Here is a 25,686-nt window from a genome sequence, read left to right as displayed (position 1 = left end):
TATAATGTCACCACCCCAGACAGAGCAGCTCAGCTGGCCAGAGCCACAGGTGAAGGAATCTAAGAATGAGAAGGAAGTTTTCCATAACTGGAGGTAAACAGATTTCAACGCAGACTATAAACACAGGCAGGGAGGGATTGGCAGGAGATGCCAGAAACACAGAACAGAACTGCCCTCTGAGATCTCCAGCCAGGCATTTCCAGACCCTGGGTATTTCTGGATTTTACCCCAGATCTGCTAAGTCAGAATCTCTTGAGAACAGAGCTCAGGAATCCCCTGGTGACTGCTGGGTAGTCACCACAGGGCTGGGATCCGCTGATTGGTTCACCTCACTGGTCCTGCAGAGGACAGGTAGCTGGGAGCTGCAGCCAGGGCACCCTCTTTGGGCCCCCTGGCCCTGGAGCAGGAAAGCCCTGCTCTGGCAGGCTTGTGTGGTAGTTACTAGCACAGGCTCTGGGGTCTCAGGTTTGAACCCAGGCTCTGCTTCTAGCTGTGTGGCTTTGGGTAAGTTAACATACCCACTCTGTGCCTCAGCTTCCAAAGGGCAATAATAATACTGACTTCACAGTGTGGTGGGGATTAAATGAGATCTGAGGTCATGGGCAGTAAGCATCCTGTAAATGGCCGAGGTGGCTTATTTAAGGCACAGGGCTAGATGGTGGCAGACCCCAGGCCTATCAGTACTGTTCAGACATAGCAGAGAGGACCAGAGACCCCAAAGTAGAAGAGACTTTGATATCTTAAGGTAAAAAACTCTGATCTTGCTTAAGGTAGGGAGCTCCCGGTAAGGAGTTTCTGCACCTTCAAAGAGGTTGAGTCTCAGGGCAGTAGGTGCTGTTTGTGTCCATGTCCCAATCCCTCGGCCCGCTTCGGGTGCCAGTGCTGCTATAGTGGACAGTCCTGTACATGCTGCCCAAGCCCCTCCCCAGGGGTGCCTCTCTGCGTTTGCACCCCAGAACTTTCTCCAAAACCTGGCAGAAGGTCTCTTAGCCCCAGGGCAAGCCCAGCCAGTGTTCCCATCAGCTATCATTGCATAACAAACCACCCCAAAACTTAGAGACTTAGGATAACACCAATCATGTATTTGCTCATGATTCTGAGATTTGGGGGATGGCTGGGCTCTTCATGTGGCCTCAGCTGGGGCTGGAATGTCCCAGATGGCTCCTCGGCTGGGCAGATCCCCTTCAGGGCATGGGTCTCCAGGTACTTGGATTTCTTACCTCGCAGCTGGCTTCCCCAAGAGCACAAAAGGGGAAGCTGCCAGGCCTCTTAACACAGAAGGTCACTTCCAGGGTATTCTATTGATCAAAACAGGCCCAGGGCCAGCCCACGTGCAAGGGAATGGACTCCACCTCTTGTACGGGGAGTGGCAAGGTCACTTTGCCAAGGAGAGTGTGGGATGGTGGCGTCTTTGGACAGTACAGTCTGCCACATCCAGCCTGTATAGGAGGGAGGTGGGGAGTAATGTCCGTGGGGCCATCCTTAACCAACGAGGGTGGGAACTGGTGGATAAACGCAGGTCTCCTGTCCTTCAAAGGGACAATTCTGAGGTGTATTTGACAGGCTCTTCAGAGGGGTCCCAGCAGGATTGAGCCCCAACTGCCCACAGTGGAACCAGCTCAACGAGGCCCCCTTAATTGCCTTGTGCTCTTTCCCCATCTTTATCTCCCTCTACCTCTCTGCTACTTCCTCCAGCCATCTCCCAGTTCTGGTCTTAGGCCTTGCTCTCCTGGGCAACCAAACCAAAACACTCAGTTTACTCATTTGGAAAAAAACCCTTAAATCGGGCTATAAAATATTGCACCTGGCTCGCAGACTGATGAGTAATCCCACAGGAATGGAGGTGAAAGGGCTTTGTAAACTGGGCGGCCCCGAAACCGAGGTGAGTGGTCACTGTGAGCAGAGGTATTCCCGAGGGAAGCACGGGGACTTGGGGGCTGAAGGGGTGGGACACCCAGGCCCCTGTCATCAGGGAGTGGTGACCAGAAGGAACGCTGCCGCCGTGGAGGCGATGAGAGGTGAGGACAGAGAGGTGTGGGGAAACGGGAAAGGGGGTGCAGACAGAGGGGCTTCCTGGAGTGTGCAGAAGTAAGGAGTGCTGCGTCCCTGCCCTGCCTACCAGATTCAGGTGACTCGGCACAATCAGGTGACTCACCGGGCCAACGCAGCCTGTGACAAGGTCCCTCAAGATCATCCACCCGGTTTTGCAGGGACTCGCCCTCGTGGAATAAACCTCACCTCCTGATTTGGCCTCTTCCCGGGAGAAGAGGGACTGAATTACAATGGAAGGGTCCAGGATTCTGGTTCACTTGCCCTCCATTCAGTAAACATTGAAAAGCTGAGCCCTTTTCCACGCTGGCCAGCTTGTGGTCTGGATCCAAGGTGAACAAGCCACTCCCTGCTCTCTCAGAGGCTCCAGACCCAGAGACAACAGACTTGAACAGCATCGAAGCAGCCGGCTTGCTGAGCGACGGGCTCTGGGCCTGGTGAGGGACATCTGACCCAGAATCCGGGAGGGGGGGCCAGTAACTGTGGAACTCTTACCCGGAGAAGCTGATGTCCACCTTTAATCCCAACAGGTCTTAGAACTCAGCTAGGAGAGAGGAAGGGCATCCCAGATGGAGGAAACAGCATGGGCGGCCTGGCTCATTTGGGAAACTTCACTGTGTCTGGAGCCCAGAGAGGTGGGGGAGTAGGGGTAGGGGGCAGATGAGGTTGAAGAGGGAGACGGCACCAGGAGAGAAGTGGGAGCCCCGGAGGAGTTTAAAGCAGGAGATAAAGGGGGTCAGATTTGAGTCTGAGCTCCAGCCTGCTGGTGGCAGTGATGGCCAGATGGAGACCAGCTCAGGGGCTCATTCATTCATTCAACAAGGGCTCAACCAGGCATCAGGCCCTGTGCTGCTGCGGGGGTCCAGGTGAGGGGCTGTAGTGGCCTGGATGGTGGCCAGGATGGAGAGAAGGGGCAGAGATTCTGGGAAGGCGCTCTCACTGTGTTACACAAACACATCCTGGCAATTCCCAAACTGGCATCTGGTTCCTGGACCAGCTGTGTATGAATGTGGAAACTGGGGACCTGTTATTTCAGGGGTGGACGGCTGATTGGCAGGGCTGAGCCCAAGCCTCAGGGGCCCCCAGAGAGGCAGCCATTCCTGGAGACCCACCCAGAGCAGCGCAGCCCAGCCTGCCTCCTTTCTCCCCCTGCCTTTGCCCCAGGCTCCAGAAAGCTTCCCGCAATGGTGGCTGAGGATAACCTTTCCAGCAAGGGGGTGAAACATCCCGGTTTCTTTTCCTAAGTGACTCCTGCAGGATCACACAGGAGCCAGAGGCCCAGCTGGGACCCAGAGTTTGTGCTTGTTTCCATTTCTGTGCTCCTCTCCCTCTCAGATTGCAGGCTCTTTGGGCGTAGGAACTGTCTCCTCCCTCTGACTGTGGGTTTTCTGAGGGTGTCTCCCCCAACAGATCAGGAGCATTCCGGAGGGCAGAAGGAAGAACGGAAATGCAAGTCAGGTAAGCTGTTTTGCTGCCATTTAATAGTTGTTTGAATTTGTGAAAAATCCTGTATTTGCCTCAGTCTCCTCATTTGTAAAATGGGGTTAATGATAACACTACCTGTTGTGAGGATTAAAAGACATAAGATAGAAGAGACATTAAAAGAGCCTTGGGGGTATGGACAGGACAGAAATACCAAGCACAGACCATGAAAAACAGCCGGAAATGAGAGCAAACAGAACCAAACTGTAGGCTCCATGAATAGGATTTCTGTTCATGTTACACGCTGTAGTTTTCCAGGTGCCTGGGACAGAGCCTGGTCCATGGTAGGTGCTCGGTGAACATTAGTTGAAGGAATGAATGGAGAGTACAGGTGGCGATGGTGGAGAGCAGGGTGCCAACTCACCACCAGGGCGGGAGGGCTTCCAGAAGGGGGCAGGGGAGGGCCCAGGCCTAGAGGGCTGCTGGGAGTAGGCGTGTCTGTCTCAGAACTCATGAAACTCTGGGGGTTCAACGATACACCCCCGTAGTTCTGACCGGGCTATGAATCTGGTGTCAACAGTGGGATTTCCCTACCAGGGTCCTCTCCCTCGACTTCTAAATCACTTCCTCCACTTGCCATCCCCCAACAGCTCATGGGCACAGTGACAGTGACAGGAGGGTTCATGTCCCTCCACACACGGTACCCCTCCTCTGCTCTTGATCCCTCAGGAATCCCTCCTGGGCTCCACCCTCTGCTCCAGCTGCTACCCCACCCTGTTTCCAGACCTTTCACTCAGAAAGCTCACCACTTACCTTAGCTGCAGTGGACCAAAACCACACCTTAACCCCAGCCTTCCCTGCTTGTATCATCTATGAGCAACTCTGCGAAGCTGTGCCTGGTCAAGTTGTACTCTCTGAGCTTTCATCTCCTTCACAGCAAAGGGGGCCAAAAGCCCTGTGCCACGGGAGGTGCTCCGAGCCGCCTGTCAGAGGGCTTTGTGAGAAGGCCAAGCGCCAAGGTAGTAAATAGAATTGTTACCTTGAGGCTGGAAGGGGCTAAAGCAAAACCAGAGAAGTTTGAACCTGTGTGTGTGTGTGTGTGTGAGAGAGAGAGAGAGAGAGAGAGAAAGTGGAGAGATGTTTTGGCAAAGGGATGGATGGTATCAAGTCATTACAGAACCCGTTGATATTTTAAACACATATGATCCTTTATAAACGCAGCCACACCCTCATGAAAAATGTGCTTCATTCCTGAAATCACAGAACTGTAAATTTTTCCCAGCAGACTGAAGATTTTAACCAATGTCCTGTGTGGTGTGGGAAGGGGACCCTGACACTGCTGTGGAAGAGGCCAATCTCTAAACCGTTGAGACCACGAAGTCTGACAAATCTTCCTCTTAAATGGATGCATATGGGCCCAGCTGAGTCTGTCCACTCTTCTTTCACGTCCTTTCCAGCCCACAGTGCCCACCCCTCAAGCTCAGAAGGCCTGATCTCCGGGGTCCTTCCCTGGCCCACCTTCCTGAACACAGAGGCCATTTCAGGGGACGCCAGACGTGCCACAACAGAGCAGGTGATTGTTAGCTGGTCATGGGGGCTGCGTGGGTTTGAACCCAGCCCATCACCATCTATGGAGATCTTGCCTAAGTCACCTCTCTGTGCCCGTTTCCTCGCCTATAAAATGGGGATGTAATACCCACCTCACAGGGCTATTGCAAGATCAAATGAGTCCATTCACACATTATTGAGCATAAAGCGTGTAGAACGGGGTCTGGCAGACTGGCGACATGAGCTGCTAGCCACGGTCCCCCCACTCCTCTCTCCTGTCCTCATTCCAACCTGTTAACTGTCACCTCCTCCAAGAAGCCCACCCTGACCACATCTTAAGTAGCCTGCTCCTTCTCCACCTCCCCACCTCTTTCATTTTTTTGTCCCTTCCAGACCACCCCAGTTCTCCCCTTGACCCTCAGGCTGTCCTCAGTCCTCCCAGACTGCCCCCCCATCTTGCCCACAGCCCCTCTCCCCACCCCCCCAATAGCACACATCAGACTGGCTTGTCCATCTCATGTTTTATTGTAAAAATGTTAAAATAAATTACATTTGACATCATTGCCAGTATGTACATACAGTGTGTGTGATTCCAGGACAGCCAGCAACACCCCAGCCAAGCGGGGTCAGGAAAACTAAGACGAGCTCGTTAAAACATTTCACAGAAAAACAGAAGGCCGCTCCTTCCCACCCTGACGCTGGGCCATCATACCCCTGGGTTATAGGCTAAGTGGGGATGGGTGGGGTTCTGGCCCTCTTTGGCCCTGCAGTATTGGGGAGGGGGTTGAGAGGCAGAGAGGGTGTCTGGGTGGCACCTCCTGCCCAGCATCCGGTCGCCTGCGACCAATGCCCCTCCCCAACTCTGACACCATGACCTTGGCTGAGGTCACCGAGAAAGGCCCAACTGGGTTGGGGGATAGGAGAGTGAACATTGGACATCCCGATCCTTGGGACCCCACCCTTGCACCTTTTCTCCCCTCTGGCTCTGAAGCCAATGAGATAAAAAAAAAAACCAGCAATTCATTTAAAAAATAACAAAACAAAACATGCAGGGCAGAGTGGGCTGGCCCAAGGGTGCACCTCACGAAGAACCCAAGAACTCTGCCAGCCCCTCACCAGAAACAGTCCGTCTGCAGTTTCACATTATCTCTTGCTCCTCCCATTGCAAATCCTTTCTTTCTCAAACAGACAGACAGACAGACACAGACACACACACACCAAACAGCAGCTGGAGGGAGGAGGTTGATTCACATATTTGGACATTCCCCACTTGTGAGCCAAGAGTGATCTGGGGAGCGGTGAGGTCACGGGACGGAAGGGTGGAGGCAGGATGAGCCGGAGCTGAGCCCACTCCTGCAGCTCCCCGGCTGCCAGCTCCAGGAGCCCCAGCCTCTCTTTCTGCCACCACTTCCTGGGAGGCAGAAGCCCACGCCTGCCATTGCTTGGCCAAAGGGTGTCTGGGACAGGGAACCGGACTCTGGGCTGGGCTCCATCCCAGTAAGTCCACAGAAGGGCTGGGATGCTGGGCCACACTTGGGACTTACTCTGGGTCCCCCGTAACAGGAGTGTTTCAGCACCTGCCTGTTAGCTCCCCGTCCCCAGATGGCCTCCTCCCTACTGAGGTCTGCAGTAGGGGCGACAGCCAGGCAGACGAGGCGGGACTGGGAGACGGTTAAACACGTGCCCCAGGTGGGGCCCCACTACTGCTGAGGTGCTGAAGTGCCCAGCCCCCAACCCCACCAGGGTCTTACACCACCCTCACCCTCTCTCTGAAATGCCTGGCTCAGTGCTGGGCGCACAGGAACCTGTTAATACTGGTGAACTCAAACGGCCGAGGCCCCCGACCTAAGAGAACCGTGAGACAGTCTTAACTGAATGACTGGGCAACGACCCACGCAGGCGCAGGCCTCCCCGGGATCGGTCCCGCCAGCCCACGTGTCCGTGAACCACCAGATCCCCCAACCATGCTCAGGACAGATGCCTCCCACTGCCAGGGTGCCCGTTCCGCTGATGACAGAGGCCCTGTCCTGGGTGCGCCATGTCTGACCGGTAGCATCTAGCTGCAGGGGATGAAGGTGAGGAAGGCCCCTGGCCCCCTACTCCCAGTTCCAGGGCCACCCCCCACCAGGGGCCAGGGGCCCAGCCACAGTAGGACACCCCAGGTTGAGGAGAAGAGAAGCCATGGAAGGTGGGGCGGGGAGCCGGCCCCGCCTCACGTGCCTTTGGGGCAGTTTGCCTTGTTGTACTCGTTCATAAGTTGTTCGTAAGGCACGGAGAGCTCTGACTCGGTGCTGGTGAAGGTGGACTCATCCGACGAGGGGAACTCGCCCAGGTTCAGGGGCACCTCGGCCGTGGCCCCCTCCTGGGGCCTCTCCTCCCCAGCCAGGTTGTCCTCCAGCGAGGACTTGGAGGTGTCCTCGTCCGAGAGGCCGGCCTCCTCACTCACAAAGGTGATGTTGACGTTCTGGAAGATGAGTGGGTGGTAGTCCTGGGCGTCCCACAGCTCGCCCTCCTCGCTAATGCGGTCCAGCTGGTTAATGAACACTTCAGAGGTGGGGGTGCCCTCCTCGGGGGGCCCTGCCCCGGCCTCCTCGCCGGGGGGCCGAGACATGTGGCCTTTGCTCCTCAGCGTCTGGGACACCTCTTCCAAGCTGGGCACCCGGTTCTTGGAGTAGACCACCAAGGGGGTCAGGGAGGTGGGCAGGGCTGTCAGCCCACCCCCCTGGGGCCCCAGGCCCGGCCCTGGGACCCGCTCCCCACCCCCGCCCGTCTTCATTGCCTTCTTCCCGATCTGCTTGATGAGATCGTTGTAAGTCTCCTCCTTTTTCGACAGAAAACTGAAGATGTTGACGTCCTTGGACGCCGCACTCCCTGCCACCTGCAGGGCCTTCCTGGAGTGTGGGGAGCTCTCGAAGGACTCCTTCCGGCGCCGCCGCCGCTTCTTAATGGCCTTGTGCACCTCCACAAACATGCTCACCTTCCAGTTGACAAACAGGGAGAGCCAGGCCAGCCCCAGGTAGATCCAGAGCTCCACGAAGTAGCGGTACAGGGCGTGGTAGTTGGCGCTGGGGTTCACACCTGAGGACGGGTCAGGAAGCCCAGAGGGTCAGGAAAGGGCCAGCAGGGACCCAGAAACACACAAAGGCCAAAAGCCGTATCACCTGAAAGTGGACACAGTGCGAGAACACGGAACACCGATGCAGATGCACCAAGAAAGAAAGGAGGCCTGTGCTAGAAGCCGGACACCCCATTGTCCTGAGAACCCTGGCCTGGTCACTCATGTGCCTGTCCCAGACCCCAGCCTGAGCTTCCTCAACTATCAAAAGTTAGGAGAGTGGCTCCCTGGGGTGTGGGAGCTTCAAGGGGGAGGGGCTCTGGGGAGGCTGGTGATGGAGCCAGCACTCAGGTCAGGAACTAAGCCATGAATATTGGCCTTTCAATGATTCAACGACACTGACACTTGGTTGCTTTGTGTACTTTTTGGGTGTACGTGTTACAGTTCAGTTAAAACCTGGATAGAAATTAAGTGACAGGGCAGCTGGCATCCTCCTGCTGGGGATGGACTCACTAATTTAATACAAGTGAGGCTGATAGTTGGGCCTGGGATGTCCAAGAGCACTGGTCCTGGCAGGAAATATCCTGGACAGCCTTGATTCTCCTTCTGGTGACGTCTGGCCTGCCTCCTGACTTCCTGTATCTACCCTCCTCCTACTGGTTCCTCCTATGGCCTGGAGGGCTCTGCCCTCTCCACACCCCCACTTCTGTGGCCAGGCTCCAGACACCTGCTCCAGGGAGCCCTCCCAGGTCACCCTGCACAGCTCTGGTCACTCCCCTACCCTCCAGGATCATGGAGATTTCACTTTACACTTCCAGGCATGTTGATCCATATTATTACGTATCCTGTGTCCCCCTTCCTGCCCTGAGACTGGGAGAAACTTGGAAAAGGAACTGGAGGAAGGGGGCCACTTCCAGAGTGGGGCTCCCTTAGAGCAAGGACTATAAACCCCTCGTCAGACTGGAGGGGGTCTGAAGGCAGGGGCTGTCTCCCTTGCAGCCAGGAGGTGCTGTCAATCTTGCTCAGGACTCCGGTCGTAAGCAGGTTATGATGACAACCAGGGCACACTCATATAGCTGGGCCCTACCCACTGCACTCATGAATAGCAACTCATTCGACTGTCCAAAACCCTGTGAGGTACGCACCATTACTTTTTTTTTTAAACCAATTTTACAGATGGGAAAACTGAGGCAGTGGTTTGGTGTCTTGCTGGAGCTGAGAAAGTATGATTAAACACCCTTCTGTGCTTCCCTGATACGAAGGCTCCTCCTTAGCCTGCTCTGGGCCCCAACAGCTAGACAATGGCAGGGTTGTGCCTCCGTCTAAATTTATCTCCCAAGACAGCAGGCTCAGATCTGCCAGGGTCAGTGGAGTGTTCAGGCCTCTTTCCTGCTTCTCCCAGCCACTCAGCCGCCCCCTCCCAGCATTCCGAGTCTCCCCTTACAATGGGGGCAGGAGGGTAGTGACCTGTCCCTGGCCCTAGGAAGGGGGAGGGGAGAGATCGGAGGTCCTGGAGCAGAGGTGGAGGTCAGCTGGGCAGGGCAGCAGGCACTGAGGCAGCAGCCACTGGGTCAGTGCAGCCAAACGGGGTGTCAGGAAGATTAAGAACCAAGATGCTGTGCAGGCCACAGGCACAAGGACATGAGTGGCTGGAGCCGACAGACAAAGGGGCCAAAGAATCTTATCGCCCGCCTGGATTAAGGAGGGGGTCCGGGCCCGAGGGAGCAGGGCAGCTTGGGGGAAAGCCTCTCTGGTCTTTAAGCTGCCAGTGGCAAGAGCAAAGTTTCTGGCCTCTGAGCCAAGCATCCAGCACAGCCCCCTCAGCACCTGGGAGTGATGGGAGGAGGCAGCTGTGACGTGGACCCTGCAGGCAGAAGGCTCTACCCCCAGCCCCCGGTGCAGCTAAGCACCTAAGCTCAGGAGACGGGGGAGAAGAGAGGAAGAGACCAGACGCCAAACACGAACAGAGAAGAAGGAGGGAAAAGCCACGTTCCAAGAAAGAGAAATAGAAAACGTCTGCAATTATTCTGTGCCTTGGTTTCCTCTTGCAACTGGCAGGATCCCACTGGGTGGAGGCCCAGGACACTGGACGCCTACCAGGGCCCCCAGTAAAGGTCAGCTGAATTGAAATTGGAGGAGAAGCAGAGAAAGACAGGGTGGGGAGGCAGAGGCAAGGGGCAGGACTCACCGGCCACGAAGTCGCCGAAGCCGATGGTGGAGATGGTGATGAAGGAGTAGTAGAGGCCCTCGATGTAGTTCCACTCCTCCGTCACCATGAACACGAAGGGTGGGATCACCAGGTGAACCAGCACGCCCCACAGGATGAAGATGGCCGTGCACGTGATCTGCGCCTTGCGCTGAGGGGGAAGGGTAGGGACACCAAGTCAGACGGCGGTGGAGACCGGGGGGAACCCAGCAGAGCACCCAGAGGGCCGAGGAGGCAGCCAGAGGTGAGGCCGGCTGGGCGCCAGGCCTGGGAGGCTCACTGCCCAGGGGAGGGGGGTGATGCTCCCAGCCCCACCCAGGAGGGCAGCGGGCTCTGAAACCGCTCCCTTGCCATCTGTGCTGACACTTCTGTCCAATTCTTGGATCCTTCCCACCACCCCCCATCACCTGCCAGGATTCCCCCCCATCTCTGCCCAGGACCTAGGGTTGGGGACATACCAGGCTCACGCCTCTCTTGGTGAGGAACTGGCCCAGCCTCTTGGCACGTCCCCCGAAGAACTTGCCCAGGGCACTGATCCATGTCAGACAGAGTGGCACCCCAAAGAGACCATAGAAGACACAGAAGAGGCGCCCGGCGGGGGTCTTGGGGGCCACGTTGCCATAGCCTGCGGAAGAAGAAGAGAGCGAGGCCAACAGAGCCACAGCGGGGGTGATGGACCCAGACTCGGAGTGGCACCTGCCTCCACGCCCCTCCCCACCCCGCCACACACCCAGCCTGAGGAAAGCCCATTCCCTAAGATCACTTGACACTGATTAATATCAATGTTTCAGAAATGAAATTTCCCTTGACCATGCTATGATCATGATCATTTATAGCAGTTATGATGGTATGGGCTATGTCTCCTCCATCAGACTGGGAGCTCCCTGAAGGTGGACTAAGCCTCCACCATTAGCAAGTCCTCCACGAGTCCGTATGGCACCCTTGCGCAAGTTACAAGGCACAAGTTAGTAGTTCCTCTGGGTAGACACCCCAGAAGCACCGTGGTAGACGGTCTCCAAAGACGGCGATTCTTAATTCCGTCCCTTCTTATGCTCGCATCAAGCTGGCCTCTAATTCCCCTCCCTCTGAATCTGGGCTCTAGTGACCTGTTCATGGAATGTGGCAGAAATGACCCTGAGTCAGTTAAGTCCTTATCAGAAGCCTTGTTGCTTCTCCCCTTGATCTCCTGAAATGCTCACTTTGGGGAGTCTACCTCTTGAAACCCAGCTGCCGTACTGTGAGATGCCCAATCATCCCCAGCTAAGCTCCCCAGCAACAGCCAGCATCAACTACCAAACATGGGATAGAAGAAGCCATCTCGGACTTCCAGCCAACTAGGCTTTTAGATGACCACGGCCCCAGCCACTCCAACTACCACTGCATCAGAGACCTCAAGCAAGAACCAACCAGCCAAACCCCGTCAACTCACAGAATGGCCAACAATAATAATAAGTTGTGTTTTAAGCCACTAACTTCTGAGGTGGTTGGTTATGCAGTCATAGATGACCAGAACAGACACCCAGACTGGTGAATAAGCATGGGGTGCATTTGTGCAGTGAGCAACCTGCTCGACCTCTGGCTGTCAAGCTGTGTCATTTCTACTCCAAGAGCCCAGGTCAGGACTTCTAGAAAACAGTCTCCTAAGCATGGCCAGTCACCAAGGACTTACTAAATCTCCAGGGAGGTGTCAAAAGGACAGAGTGCAACTGGCCTGATTTTAACCTTGACAAGGCCATGTGACCAGAGCTGGACTCTTACAAGATTCTGGGGAGCTCGGACGTGGAAGTAGGTATCCTGAAGGTCCCAGAAGACTTACCGATGGTGGTAATGACCGTGGCTGCAAAAATCATTGCGTTGGGCCAGTTCCAGTTGTTGAAGGTCTGGTTCCCTGTGATGGCCACGCCCTGTCCTGCAGCATCAGATACTATCTAAAAAGAGAGACACAATGAAGGTCAGAGAAGAGGTCAGCACTTTATGAACCCCCTTATAAGCATTCTTATTTAATCATCACAATAACAAAGTGACAGTTACTGTCACCAATTTGTAGGTGGTGAAACATTTTATAGAGGATCAGAGAGGTTAAGTGATTTGCCCGAGGTCACACAGCTGGTAAGAGTATGAACCCCGGCAATCCGGCTCCAAAGTGCCTTCTCTCACTGAGCCAGTGCTTCTCAAACTTACTAGAATCACCTGGAGGACTTCTTAAGTACAGCCTGCTGGGCCCCACCTCCAGAGGTTGATTCAGTAGGTCTGGGAGGGAGTCAGAGAACGTGCATTTCTAACAAGGTTCCAGGTGATGCTGATGTTGTGGTCCCGGGACCACAGTTTGAGAACTGCAGCAGACTCTTCTGCCTCTGAAAGAAGGCAGATGTGATGCAGACAAACAGGAGGACCTCCGGAAAAGCATTCTACTGCAGGGTTGGCCTGGGAGGGACCGCCCCCCACACCCGACATGCCTTTCACCCCCACTGTCAGGACACCTGCTAAGGTCAGCTCGGTAAGCTCTTGGGTGTGTCCTCCGAGGGCGGACACATCACCTGGCCTCCTTTCTCCCATGCCTGGGACTCTGTCTTCTCCCCCCTACAAGCTCCCCCTTCCCTCCCTTCTCTGGATTCCTTTCTCTCTGCCCTGGGCTGAGCAACTTCAAGGTTTGGGCCAGGACAGGTCATCAGAAGGTGCTGTGTACTTTTCAGGGTGACTCGAATTCATGCTATCAGTCCCCACGGAGCTCCCGGCAACTGTGGGTGGCAGCAGGTGGGAGGTCACCTGGGCAAGTGCAGTGGGAGGCCCCCAGAGAGGCCTTCCTTATCTGTTCCAGGAACACGGACAGCTGCCAAACCTGCTCACCGCCCAGGCCCTGCCTGTACCCCATCCTTCAGTGCTACCTCCCTTCACCCACACCCACCACTGGCAGGACCGGGACCTCTGAAGGCGGCTCCCGAGGAGGGGCCAGGATCCACTCTCAATTTGGGGTCCTGCCCCTGCCCCCTAAGAGAGCCCCAGGATGGACCACCTCAGAAACCAGAAACTCAGCCAAATTCCCTCTAAAAATCAAGCCTAAGACTGAGAAAAGACAGAGAAGTGAAGGATGGAAGCAGGAGGGAGATGGAAAAACCGGAGTTCTCCCTGCGGCACGACTGAAGTTTGGTGAGAAAAGAGGGAAGGGTGGGTTGTCCTGAAGGAATGTGCAGTTTGCAGCGGCAGGCCTGTGTAAATGGATCTGCAGACTTTGTAAGGAATTTTCCATGATGACGTGCTCATCTGACAGGCCGTCAAACCACAGGGCTCACCGCCCTGCCTCCCCCTGCTATTTCCTAAGCATCTCTCTGCAAAGTGGGAAGTGGGGACGGCTGCCTTCACCTGCCCTCAGAGAGCGGCCGCCAAGCTGCCAGGCCACTTCCACGCAAAAGCACCAGGACATTCAGATACGAAGAGGCCAACAGGTCTATCCTGTTGGAGGTCCACCCAAAAGGTTTTCTAAACCATGAAATCCACGTTCGAAACAGGAGAATGAAAAGTCCCAGGGCCCTGGATGTTAATGTTAAACAGATGGCAGGGAAAGCAGAACTGCTCAGCTCCCTTTGGCCGCAACCTTTGTTATCTCAGATATCCATCTTCGGGGGTGGGGGGGATGGGGGGGTTAGTGCAGCATTGTCAGGAAGCGCAGCCCAAGACGGATGACAACTGACCAGGAAATCATGGGACTGGGGCACCACCCCTGGTCATCCCCATGGAATCCCGGAGGAACAGGAAAGATGTCAGAAGACAAGTTGCCCCCTGCCACCCTACCCCCGCCTTCTCCTACGAACGAAAAGGGTGGATTCTAGAAACTCAAACCTGAACTCTTGCTGACTCTTCTTTGGAGACAGCAGAACATTTGGCATATTCAAAGAGGAAGCGGTGGGCACTGGAAGCTACTAGCACAGGTTCACCAGAGCAAGTCATGCTCAGCTAAGTGCATCTCCCACTCCAAAGAGGCTGCAAAGCCTTGAAGTTCAGTGGAATGCAGTCAATCTGGATAGCAGCAAGGCAACTGAACAGATGGGCTTAAAGATATTCACGTGGACAAGACAGAGAAATGTAGGGAGGAACCGGGGTTAATCCGGGTCCACGTAAAGGCAGATAAACAACCCCAAGAAGTACTGATCTTTATCCGCCTGGCCTGAGGTCTCCATTATCATGCCAAAGGCCAGGCCTCTTCAATCTTTTAATTTACAACACAGTAAGGACAAAGATGGCTGCCCAGTTTAGTCTGCAAAGGATGCAAAACTGTGACAAGGCTGGGATGGGAAGATAGCTAACACACTGCAACGGTAGTTTGGGACTCAAAATCATCTGGACTGGGAAAATGGGCCCAAACTAAAAAGATATGGCTGTCTTTTAAATTTTTCATGTCCTACACTTTGGGTTAGAAGGCACTGACCCATACAGGGTTGAAGGGGAAAGTCCTTGGGTTTCAGCTGACCACAAACCAACAAACACTGGCGTGGCTGCCAAAAGAAAAGTAAATACCATCTCAGGCAGTGTCAATACCTTATCTCTTCAGGGCTGGGAGGCAACGAGGCCATTGTCCTCTGCAGGTCAGGCCACACGGGGGGGCACTCTGTTCCATTCTTGGGTGTCGGACTTCATGATATATTAATCAGTGGGCCAAGGTCCCAGAGGGAACGGGGGTGGCTTTTTTGGATAACGAGCTACCTCAGAATGGACTGCCCTTGGCAGTCATCCATTTCCGATAATGGAAGATGTTTAGACCCAGGGAGACCAGCACACATCAGCGATGGTGAAGGTGTGACTGGAACAGGGGTTCTCAACTGGGGTGGTAGCACCCTCTGGAAGTGTTTGGAAATGCTGCCTGAGTATGTGCCTTGTATGTGCCAGGCACTGTTCCGGGCACCGGGGAGAGAGCAGTGAAGGGACAAAATCCCTGTCCTCCCACACATCTACTCTAGTGGATGCTGGGGGTGCTCCTGACATGAGGTGAGCAGGGACCAGAGAGGTGAGATGTCCTGCCACCCACAGGACAGCCCCACATGCCACGTCCTCGCTGCCCCCACTGAGATAACACGGGATGGATTGCCAAAGGTGATCTGCGACTTGGGAATCGCTTAGTAAGTGCTAAGGAAACATCAAACGTAAGAGCTGGCAAAACAGGGTAACCGAAGAGGGCATTACGGTTGGGAGCTTTGCAGTAGAAAAGCTGGCTTCCTGCTCTTCACCCCACCAATGGTGTGTCCTTTAGGGCACAGCCCTCAGACCCAGCCTCTAGCCCTGGGTTATCAGGGAGCCACAGCCCCATGCGCTGTCCCCCTGACCTCCATCATCTCTCCATGGTCACCCAGAGTGGGGGCAGGCAAAGGGGACATTCTGAAGGGCCCTAAGCCCCCCAGGGCCAGAAGCACCATTCACCCTTACAACAGGCCAGTGGCGGTAGTTATGTCCACTGGTCAGGTCAGGAGACTGTGGCTGAGAGGTTAACTGGCAGAACTGGGCCAGGTTCTAGACTGTCTCTTGCAAGTCAGCCCGGCTCCCCACCCCTCTCCCTTCGCTGCTCTCCCTGTCCCTGGACACCCCCAGCACCTCTGTTGCTGCCTTCTCTCTGCCCACGGGTCCCAAGCAGCTGGCCTGGGAATCAGCTTGGCTCCATCCCAATGCTGGGGAGACAGGCAGGATTTTAATGCTGCTGTGCGTCAGACGCCTCTTGCTGGGGCTTTTCTATATATTCCCTAACGGGCTCTTCCTGTGATTCTGCCAGGCATCACTTGACAGATGAGGAAAGCTAGGCTCGGGGAGCAGAGGTCCGGATGTGAACTTGGGCTGCCTGCTCCCACCCCGTGTTGCTGTGGCTTCAGTCGGAACACCTCACTGGTTACGGTCAGGGTCAGGGTCCCGCCGGCCGATGGAGAGGTCCCCCAGAACAGAGGGGCTTGACCCAGGACTGAGGCCGTCCCCGGGTGAGGGGGAGCCATTGGACAAAGCATCCCGTCCCCCGGGGTTAGGGAAACAGCTTTCTCAGGAGGAGACAGCCCCTGTTCACTCACAGGATTCTTTAACTTGGCTTCCAAATTCACACAAGACAATATCTTCATTTTCCACATACCCCTAGAGGGTGATGGGAGAGGGGGATCCCGCACACAGCCCAGGCCCGGCTCTGGCTTGAGGCTGGAATAGAGCTCTCCTCCCCGCCTGTCACCCTCATAATAAAGCGGCTGTGATTTACTGAGAGGTTACTATGCACCAAACGTGCTGAGCACTTTATGTGCCTTCAGCTCATCTTTAAGGAGGAAAGAATCCTGCTGGGAAGACACCATAATCTTTTCCATTTCGCAAACGAGGATTTAAGGCCGAGAAGTTAAGAAAGTAGCCTAAGGTCGGGATGCTAAAAGCAAGGAAGCCAGGAGTAGAGCCTGCCCCATCTGGGTCCTGGCCGCTGGTACCCCACCCTTGTCCCACACAGGCCACAGGAAGGAGGCCAGTGCATACCTCCACCCCTTCGCACCACCTGGAAAAACAGTGCCCTAAAACCAGCCCATCCACTCGGACCTGAGCCCTCCGGGAGGAGACATTCCCGCCCCTGCCTGTGGCTTCAGGCAACATGCTGCCCCAGACACCACCCTCCCAGAATCTCGCTGTCCATGCAGTCTGGGTTCCCCACAGCGCCTCATCCCCCAGGGATCCGGGGTTTCCTGTGCAGAGGCAGTGCCAGGCCTCCCCATCCTGGAGATTCATTCTGCAGAGTTGCAGGGAGGGCACATCCCGTACCTGGTGCCCACCTGCAGACACGGGCAGCGGGGCTGAGGTCGGGCCTTTGCCTTCATCAGGCCAGTGGGGGAAACAAGTCTAGGTGGCAGCCTGCCTTTGGACAGCAGCTAGGGGCACCCACAGGGCCACCGCCCTCCCTGCCTCCAGCTCCTGCGGCAGACCTCACGCTCAGGTCACAGGGCCCCTTCCTGCCATGTAGGATCGGCCTCAAGGATGCCCTGGATGCCAGCCTCCACTGGATCCGCACCGCGTCAAGGTACACAAGCGGACGTCCCTCAGCATCCTTGGCTGCATCCATCCCTAATTCATTCCGCCTCGGCTCACTTGGTCCCTCCGGCCTGGAAGGGGAATGAGACCACTGTCGTGTGTGCACGGTGCTTGGCGGAGTAGGAAGAACCTTTAATGTCCCTCTCACCTGGCCCTCCCAGCCACCTTGGGATGTGGGCAGGGCACGGTTGATTACTCCTCATTTCATAGATGATAGTTCCTATTTGAATAGTAGCTGATATTTGAGCACCTATTTTATGACAGGCACCAATCACAGCACTTTAAATCACTCAGCTTGTTGAGTCTTTACAACCTTGTAATGTAGGTACGCTCACCTCCATTTACAGCTGAGGAAAATGAGGCACAGAGGCTAACTAAGTAACTTGCTAGGCAGTGGTGGAGCCGGAGTGTGAACCCAGGCAGTCTGGCTCTTAACCCCTGTGCTGTCCACAGCTGGGGAGAGGGGACAGGGTGTGCAGGGTGGGCTTCTCAGCTACAGAAGTGAAGCTGGGTCTCTAGAACACAACCAGGCAAGCGCAAGGGAAACATCCATGGGAATGCAGAGACCACCCCCCGGAAGGTAAGCTCCATGAGGGCAGGACTTTTATCTGCGGTATCGCCAGAGCCGAGGACATTGCCTGGCACATAGTAGGTGCTCAACAAACATTTGTTAAAGAAGTGAGTAAACGAACTTGAATGAATGAGGATATCTTCTCTGACCTCGACTGACTCACCCTCTCACGTCCTTCCTTCAACACCTTCCTAGCGTTATTCTGCAGGTGGATTTAATAAATTCATCAGCAACAAGGGGCAGGGCTTTATCCAGCAAGAGGGCGGGAAGCACGGTCAGACCCCAGTAAGAGTGTGGCTGGCGGGGTCAGGGGGTGAATGCAGGGCTGCTGGAACCAACAGCATCCAACTGGTGTCAGGGGTGGAGGGAAGGGTGTGGTCAGCAGGCTGCAGGAACAGAGGGCAGGGGGCTGAAGGTCCTGGGGGTCGGGGGCTGGGAAGGGGCGAGGTGAGGGAGGCAAACAAAAGCCCCCTCGTCCAAGAGGGCAGAGCGGGTGGCAGTGGGGCTGGGAGAGTCCCTGGGGTGACTGGAGGGACCGTCCTTCCTGCAGGAAGGGGAGGTCTGCCCCCTCCGGAAACTCTCCTAGGGGGCTGTGGACGTGTGGAGAGCAGGGAAAGGAATATAAAGGGGAGCGACAGGCCTCTCTCTCGAACCAGACCTGGCCCTCTCCTGGGAGAAGCTCATGGAAGTGTGGGGCTGACCTGGGTGTGACTTGGGCGGGGGGGCGGTCCTCTCTCAATTGCTGGCACCAAGTCTCTGGGTAAATAACAGCCTATCAGCCTTAATTTCTCCATCTGCCAAAAAGAGCACCTACCCCAAACATATGAAAAGCACTTAGGACACTGGAAGCACCGAATGAACGCACCTGCAGTCAGTGTCATGAGGAAACCAGACCCAGTGGTGACTTGACACCCCGGGGGGAAGACTGCTTGTCCCCAAAGGTAAATCAAAGGTCGAGGGGTTTACTTCTCTGCACCTGCAGGACAGGCCTGGGTGAGAACAGGGACACCGAGGCTCAGCATGTAGGTGCTCCTGGGCCCCCGGACAGCTAGTCGGGGGACCCGAGGGTCGGGGTGTGTGTTAAGGCTCCCCCTGAGGTGGCAGAGGCACATCCAGGATGTGCCACCCCATCCATCAGAAGGCCCATCTCTCCGGACCTCTGCCCGCCAGAGGCTCCCAGCCACCCTGGCCGGTTTCCCGCACAGCCAAGCAAGGCAGGCCGGCTGCGGAGGGAGCAGGGCCACACGTGGGTCCTCACGCTGTGCTCTCCAGGTGAGGCCGAGGCCAGGCATGGTGGCTTCTCTGAACCCCAGTCCTGAAGCCCCCACCAAGCTGCCCCCAGCTTCACAAGGCAGCCAAATGCCCATCCGCCCCCTGCTCTCCGGGCTGGGCTCTTCCTTCCTGTGTGTCCACGTCTGTCTGTACGTCCATCTGTTATCTAACAAAGAACCTCCTCAGGGTAGGGGGCCAAGGGAGTTGGGGGCGCTTCTGAACAGAACAGACAGAAGTGGAGATTAGTAAACCTAACGCAGGCACCTTTCAGGCAAATATATTTAGAGTTTGGGCTTGTTCAGAACAATGTTTTTGACATTCTTTAACACCACGAGCTGATGAACAGATAAAGGGGGCAGGGGAGGACCCCAGATACCAGGTACTGGGGCTCCCTGCCGCAGTGTAAGGAGGGGGAGTGGGCAGAGCTCACTTGTCCAGCTGTTTGGCCAGCCCTCCCCCTGACCGTCTTTCGGGGACTCTTGGCAGACCCAAAGTACCTTGGCAAGATGGTGAGCACCTGTTACCTCTCTTATTCCCAAGACGAATTAGAGGACTGAAGACTATCATCTAAGCCCTCAATTATCTTCACTTCTCTCACACTGCCTCAGCTTCTCAAACCTTCCTAAAGTGGGGGCGGGGGAGGGGCATGGGAATTGTTTCCAGATGCTAAACTGAGGCTCAGAGACCTTGGGTACCACCCAGTCCTGAGGCAGCGGCTCTCATTCCCAGCTGCCCAATGGAACCACCTGGGAGTTTAAATACATACAATGCCTGGGCCTCACTCGCAGCTACTCTGTGCAGTGGACCTGGGCGCCGAGTGGCTAACAAGCTCCACAGGTGATTCATCCCCTCACCGCTGCCTAAGTGGGGGTGATGGGTGTGGGTGCCGGGCTCAGCCTTCCAGCTCCCCATCCAGGAGGGAGGATGCACGGGCAGGGAGAAGGCATCCTCGGTATTCCCCCCGCCCTCTCCCTGCAGCCCAGGTGACCAGGTGTGGCTCGGAGGGCAGGCCCAGTTTATGAGCAGGGCACTGGCGAGGGCCCAATGGTGCCACCCTGACACCTACACCAGCTGCAGGCCCGGCTCACCCGGGCCCTATCTCTCCCAGGCAGGGAGCAGGTGTCTGCGGGTCAGGTGCAGGGACCTGGGGGCAGGGCTGCACCTCATCTCAGTTATGACCAGACCTGGGCTCTTGAAATGTGGACTTTGCAGACTTCTGTTTTGCTTATCTGCATTTTCAGTTTTGTTCCAATGCCTACCCGGATATTTATAATGTTTTTAGCTGAACGAAGGAAAGACAAATTGTTGGAGGCTTGGTTGGTACACTAGGAAGTCAATGTACAACTAGGAAGACCCCGGTTCGGCTCAGGTTGCTTACCGAGACTCTCCAGGAACCCTTGACTTCTGCCAACATGACTTCTCTGTAAAATGAGGAGGTTGGTCTATGACTACAGGGGTTCCCCTGTCTGGGGACAATTCACATTTTCCTCTGCCTAGAACCACGACTTCAGGGCCCATTTCAGCACCTCCCAAGCTCCAGGAAAATCCACAGCACATTCGAGAAAATACATTCTCATTCTCAGGACTCAGCTCACTGGCCACCAGCTCCAGCTCTTCCTGAGCCCCCAGCAAGCCGGGCTGCCCGAGTCAGAAGCGAGCCCTATTCCTCATTCCCTCCCAGATCCCACTGCAGGATGAGGAAGGCACCTCACTTCGCCTTGGTCCCTAAAGTAACTTGCCTGGTGCTGGCCAGGCTGCCCTCCCTCAGCCCAGGGAGGAAGCAGCCAGCCAGAGGACGCACCTGGTGTACAAAATACAATCCTCCCAACCCCAGAAACCCACACACCCTCATCAGGCAAGGTGGAAAGTGGTATCCCACCCTCACCCTCAACGCACGCTTGAGGGGTCGCTACAGTACTGCTTCTTAATTGGTTGCACGTGGAGATCACCCAGGGGGAGCCTGGGGAAATACTGATGCCTGGGTCCTACCCGCAGCGATTCAGACAGAAATGGCCTGGGGTGTGGACTGGGAACTAGGATGCTTAAAAGCTGCCCCAGGTGACTCTAATATTATGTACAGCTGATTTCAAAACCACTGCCCCAGACCCGAACTACCCTCACTCCTTTTTAGGGGGAAGGCCTAGTCCAGCCCCGCCCCAGGGGTCAGCACAGCAGCCATGGATGGATGACTGTCCTCCCGTCCACCCTTGGGCTTCCCCTCCTGGGCCATCTCTCAGCAGCCTTTGCAGAGCTCAGAGCTGCTGCAAGGTCTCACGCTCACGGGGAAAGCCCGTGCCAGAGGTGAGCGCGTTTTCAGCAGAAACCTCTGGGTTTCCGACTTTCTCAGGCCCGGGAGCCCTGCCTGCACTCAGGAGGGACAATGAAAACAAGGCAGGTGACCCTGCCCTCATTGTTCTCAGGCTGGGACGGTAACACCCCCCCTCCCCCGGGGCAGCTGGGCGCCCCTCCCATGAGAGCTGAGGCCAGGGCAGAGCAGTGCAGTGCAGGGACTGGCTGCCCCGGGCGGGTGGGCTGCGGGGGTTTGGCTAAAACAAACAGACAAGGGCTGGTGGGGCCTGAGCTCAGGATGGGATGTCAGCAAGTGTTCTCAGGCACCTGGAGGGCTGAGCTGATGAGTGAGACTGGAAATCCCTGTGTGTGCCGACCCAGGGGACCTCAAGGACCCAGTCCCGGTTCCACAGTCCTGCTGCCTGAGAGCCGGCCCTGGGGAGTAGGAAAGAGCCCCCTCCCACCCAAACACACACACCAGATAACCCCCTGGAGCCATGTTCTGAAAATCCACTGCCTCATCTTCTGAAGCACTTGGGGCAGGGGGAATGTGCAGTGAGGCTTAAATGACAAGAGGGGCACCTTTCATCCACCTGCAGCTTCCCTACCCCCAATTCACAACCACTGCCCTGCTCTGGGTGGCTGTGGCCCGACTCATGGCCTTGTGCTAGTATCTCTTCCCTATCTGGGACGCCTGGCCTGGATTCATGACCTGGCCCCTTCTCTGCCCCCAGAATCCAGATCCTGGGGGTGTCTGACATCTTTCTACTTTGACTGATGCCAACAGACATCTTCCTACTAGTGGGTCAACAACTCAAGGGCAGGAAATTACTCAGCCAGGACACCTCAAACATGCCAGGTGTGCAGATTACCCCCTCCTTCCCCGTAGGGGTATGGGTCACTAGGGAGTGAGAGGTCCATGCAGGGGATTCGGCTCCTGGCTTGTCCTTTCTAGGCAAGCCGGCAAACCTCTCTGGGTCCCGTTCAACTCCTCTGTAACAAGGCTGAGGAGGGCAAAGCCAGCATCTCCCTCCTCCTGGCCCAAACCCCATCCATCAGGCACCTTTCATACCTACCACTCCTCTGGCCCTAATTTCATTTGAGACTCAAGACCCTATGGGCAAGGCAAGCAACATGGATATTGTTATTCCCATTTTGTAACTGAGGAAACTGATCAGAGAGGGCTAGTGACACAGAAGAGCTCACACAGCAAGCTGATGACAAAGCACAGAGAAGAACCAGCCAGAAGCCCCCTGACTCTCAGTCAAGGGCCCTTTGCACCAAACAAGTAAGCCACCCATCCCCCATCCTGGGACAGGGCTCAGAAATGCCAACCAAAGTGGAGCAGGGAAGGTGAGTGCCGGGAGAGAGGCAGACACGGGTGACGGGTGCTGGAGAGCTGTAAAAGGGTGTGCAGTCACACCCGTGGATCTAATCCTGAGATGATTTTGGATGAACGTATGCTTGTGCTCCCCCCTCACCCAGAGATGCCTTAGGTTTACCCCAACCTTATAGTGGGGTGGAAGGAGCAAACATGGGAAGGCACCAGCCCCGCAAGGTTTCTAAAGACAGCCCTCAAGCAGGCCGCAAAGGAGGTCGCAGGAACTGCTGACCTGTCATCTCCCCATCCTGGGCTAATGACCTGAAGGGGGTTCAGCAGCAGCTCGGCAGCCCCACCCTGTGTGTGCCAGCCTGCTTCCCCTTCTCCAGAGCCCCCGTCCACACATTAGCCTGGACAACACAAGCTGCTGGTCCACTGCAAAATCATGCACGTCAAGTTTGGGACCCTCTGCAGGCAGCACGGGGGCAGAGGGGGGAAAGGCCTGGGCTTTGGAGCAGACACACATGGGTTCAACTCCTGGCTGCATCGCCCACCACCGGGTCACCTGGGGCATGTCCTCTCACCACCTGAGCTTCTCCTTCCGTCTCTGGAAAGCGGGGGTACCGAGACTTCCTTGGGTTGGGGTGCAGATTACGTGAAACAATGCACAGCTTGGTGCTGGGCATACAGGATGCGCACTGGGTAGAAAAGGAAACTGGGAAGAACAGGGCGGTGGGGAGGCCACCTCCATTCCGAGGGTTCGTGCCCGGGCACAGGGCCTCCAGAGCTGTGAACACAGAGCTGGCCAGTTGTCACCTGCAATGCCCTCCTTCCTGGCGACCACCACCTGGAAGATCAGGGCTTGGGACGGTACTTATCGCCCCATGACATTCTATTAGGTATCTGCTATCTGGCCTACTATTTATCGCCCCCGAATAAGACTACGGGCTCTGAAGGCAGAGATTTCACTCATCCCTCCTTCCCAGAACAGAACCTGGCACCAGTAGGTACTCGATATTTGCCAAATGACAACTCAGTCTCTGAGATGTATGCCTTCCACAACCACGCCTTCCAGGGCACGAAGATGGGGGAAGATGGGTGCTGGTGCTGTATTTAACATGGGTTCTGGCTGGATGAGGTGGGCAGTCCTGGCAGGTGTGGCCACCCGGGGTGATGGCTTTGTGTTTCTCTGCCCAGTGCCTTTTCCTCACCTCACCCCACCCTACCTGTCTGCCAGGCCAGAGCCCCCAGAGGTCCTAGCCCTGGTGAGTCAGCTGCACGGCAGACTTTGGAACCATCAGGGTTCCTGAGGAAGGAGGCCGGCAGGTGGGGGAGGGGGACCAGCATGGGTGTCAGTGTTGAGGGCCACAAGTCCGCCCCCCGCCCCGGGCCCCATGCATGCCGCTGCTTCGTGGCTCCTCCAGCAGAGGGGAAAAACGACGCTCTGTTCCATAAAGCTCTCCTGAGCCCTGGGGGCTGCCAGCCCTGTTCCTCTGGAAACAGACACCTCCCCTGGGCCCCCTTGCTGGGTTCCTGAGGACAAGGCTCTCCAGCAACTGACACCCCCAGATTTCCCCTCCACGGGATGAAAGCTGCCCACAGCCTCACCACACTCATCCCAACCGGGTACACCCACGCCCTTGGGAGAAGGACGTGGCCAACACCCTCACCCAGCAGAGGACCGCACCCCAGACCACCGTCAAACTGTCTCCACCCAGGGGCCCAAGAAAGGGACCCCTCCACCTGCTCCTTCCCCTCTCCCTCCACCTGTGGCTGGCGGCTCTGGGGAATAAGTAACTACCCATCCTTGAAGGCTAGGGTTCTGATGATAAGGGATTATTAAGTCTACCCATTTATTATAATTTGTTTAAGACGACCAGATGGTTAAACTGTAAACCTCTTCACTAATGGGAAAAAAAAAAAGAAAAGAAAAGAAAACAGGCCAGAGGGATACTAGGTGGTGGTATTAATCCTGCATGACAGGTGGCAGCAGAGTCTCGCCGTGCCTATGCAGTAACCCTCCCTGCCTATGCCGTTAACCCTCCCTGCCTGTTTATTACAAACCACCCCTTCACCCCCGAACCTGGCCCTGCTGCCTCCAAGCATGACCCGACCCCCATCCCTCTCCACGAAGCCCCCTGCAGGATCCTCCTGAGGGCCAACCACCTGTCACAAAACCCTTCCTTATTGTCTGACTCTAACCTAAATCCCCCCGGCTGCAGTCCAAGCCCATTTCCTTTGGTTCAGTCTCCGGCTGGAGACGGACAACAGCTGGTCTCCATCGTCTCTGGAATAAATTGTACAAGAAACGACCAGCGAACTGGCACAGGCATTTTGGGGTGGATGGTACTCTTTGCAGGGTGGGGAGCCTTCTGCCTCAATGGCCCTCAATCCCAGATCAAATCTCACCACTGGAAGACTGAGTCACAACTAGAGACAAGAGCCAAGACAGACCACGATGCTGACAACTGTGAACATCACTGGGCCAGATGCAAGGCGGGTTGTGCCCTAAAGTGCAGAATCCCCAAGCCCCAGATGGCCGGACACAGATCTCTCACCACACCAGTTGCACCAGGGGCTCTGGCCACCTATCTGGAGGACCCAAGGCCCCTATCTGGAGATCACAGGGATGAGATACAAAGGGGATCCCCAAATACAGTGGGAAAGGAACAGAGCCTGATACGTGCAACCGGTGGCCCCCACCCACCTCCCCTGCCTTCGCTGTCACAAAAGCACAAAGGCACAGCCGCCTCAGCTTTTCCACCCTGCGGGGACAGTCCCCCACCCACCTCCCATCCCTGGCTGACTGGGGCATAACCAGGGTGAAGCAACACAGAGCTGTTTTGTGCTGAAGGTATGGAAAAGTACAGCGAGCCCTCCTCGCACAGAGAGGCTGGGCTGAGGTGAAGGGTGCTGGGGGGGTG

The 25,686-nt window shown here is 56.0% G+C and overlaps 1 protein-coding gene and 1 long non-coding RNA gene across 4 annotated transcripts in view; one reads left to right on the top strand and one right to left on the bottom strand.

The window, feature by feature from the left end:
* The first annotated feature begins 1,908 nt into the window (after positions 1 to 1,908).
* Positions 1,909 to 5,497, top strand: LOC133094497 (uncharacterized). 2 transcript variants are annotated; one of them, XR_009701473.1, is made up of 4 exons: positions 1,909 to 2,018; positions 3,460 to 3,507; positions 4,409 to 4,490; positions 4,757 to 5,497. It is a non-coding gene; the product is annotated as an uncharacterized LOC133094497 (long non-coding RNA). The 2 variants fall into 2 exon arrangements; XR_009701474.1 differs by having other exon boundaries at positions 4,754 to 5,497.
* Positions 5,498 to 5,525: 28 nt separating this feature from the next.
* KCNK5 (potassium two pore domain channel subfamily K member 5) overlaps positions 5,526 to 25,686 on the bottom strand; it is a 36,587-nt gene continuing 16,426 nt past the window's right edge. The window contains exons 1-5 of one of the 2 annotated variants that reach the window (XM_061196275.1): positions 12,462 to 12,628; positions 12,097 to 12,208; positions 10,739 to 10,905; positions 10,263 to 10,431; positions 5,526 to 8,097 (exon numbers count right to left, since the gene is read on the bottom strand). In XM_061196275.1, coding sequence (XP_061052258.1) covers positions 7,232 to 8,097; positions 10,263 to 10,431; positions 10,739 to 10,905; positions 12,097 to 12,130 — 1,236 coding nt within the window. In that variant the 5' untranslated portion in view covers positions 12,131 to 12,208; positions 12,462 to 12,628 and the 3' untranslated portion in view covers positions 5,526 to 7,231. Of the gene's footprint in view, positions 8,098 to 10,262; positions 10,432 to 10,738; positions 10,906 to 12,096; positions 12,209 to 12,461; positions 12,629 to 25,686 lie in introns of those variants that run through there. The other variant, XM_061196274.1, reaches the window with a different exon arrangement.

This window comes from Eubalaena glacialis, chromosome 7 (genome assembly GCF_028564815.1).
Source record: "Eubalaena glacialis isolate mEubGla1 chromosome 7, mEubGla1.1.hap2.+ XY, whole genome shotgun sequence".
NCBI lineage: Eukaryota > Metazoa > Chordata > Mammalia > Artiodactyla > Balaenidae > Eubalaena > Eubalaena glacialis.
This window is presented reverse-complemented; position numbering and strand designations above follow the sequence as displayed.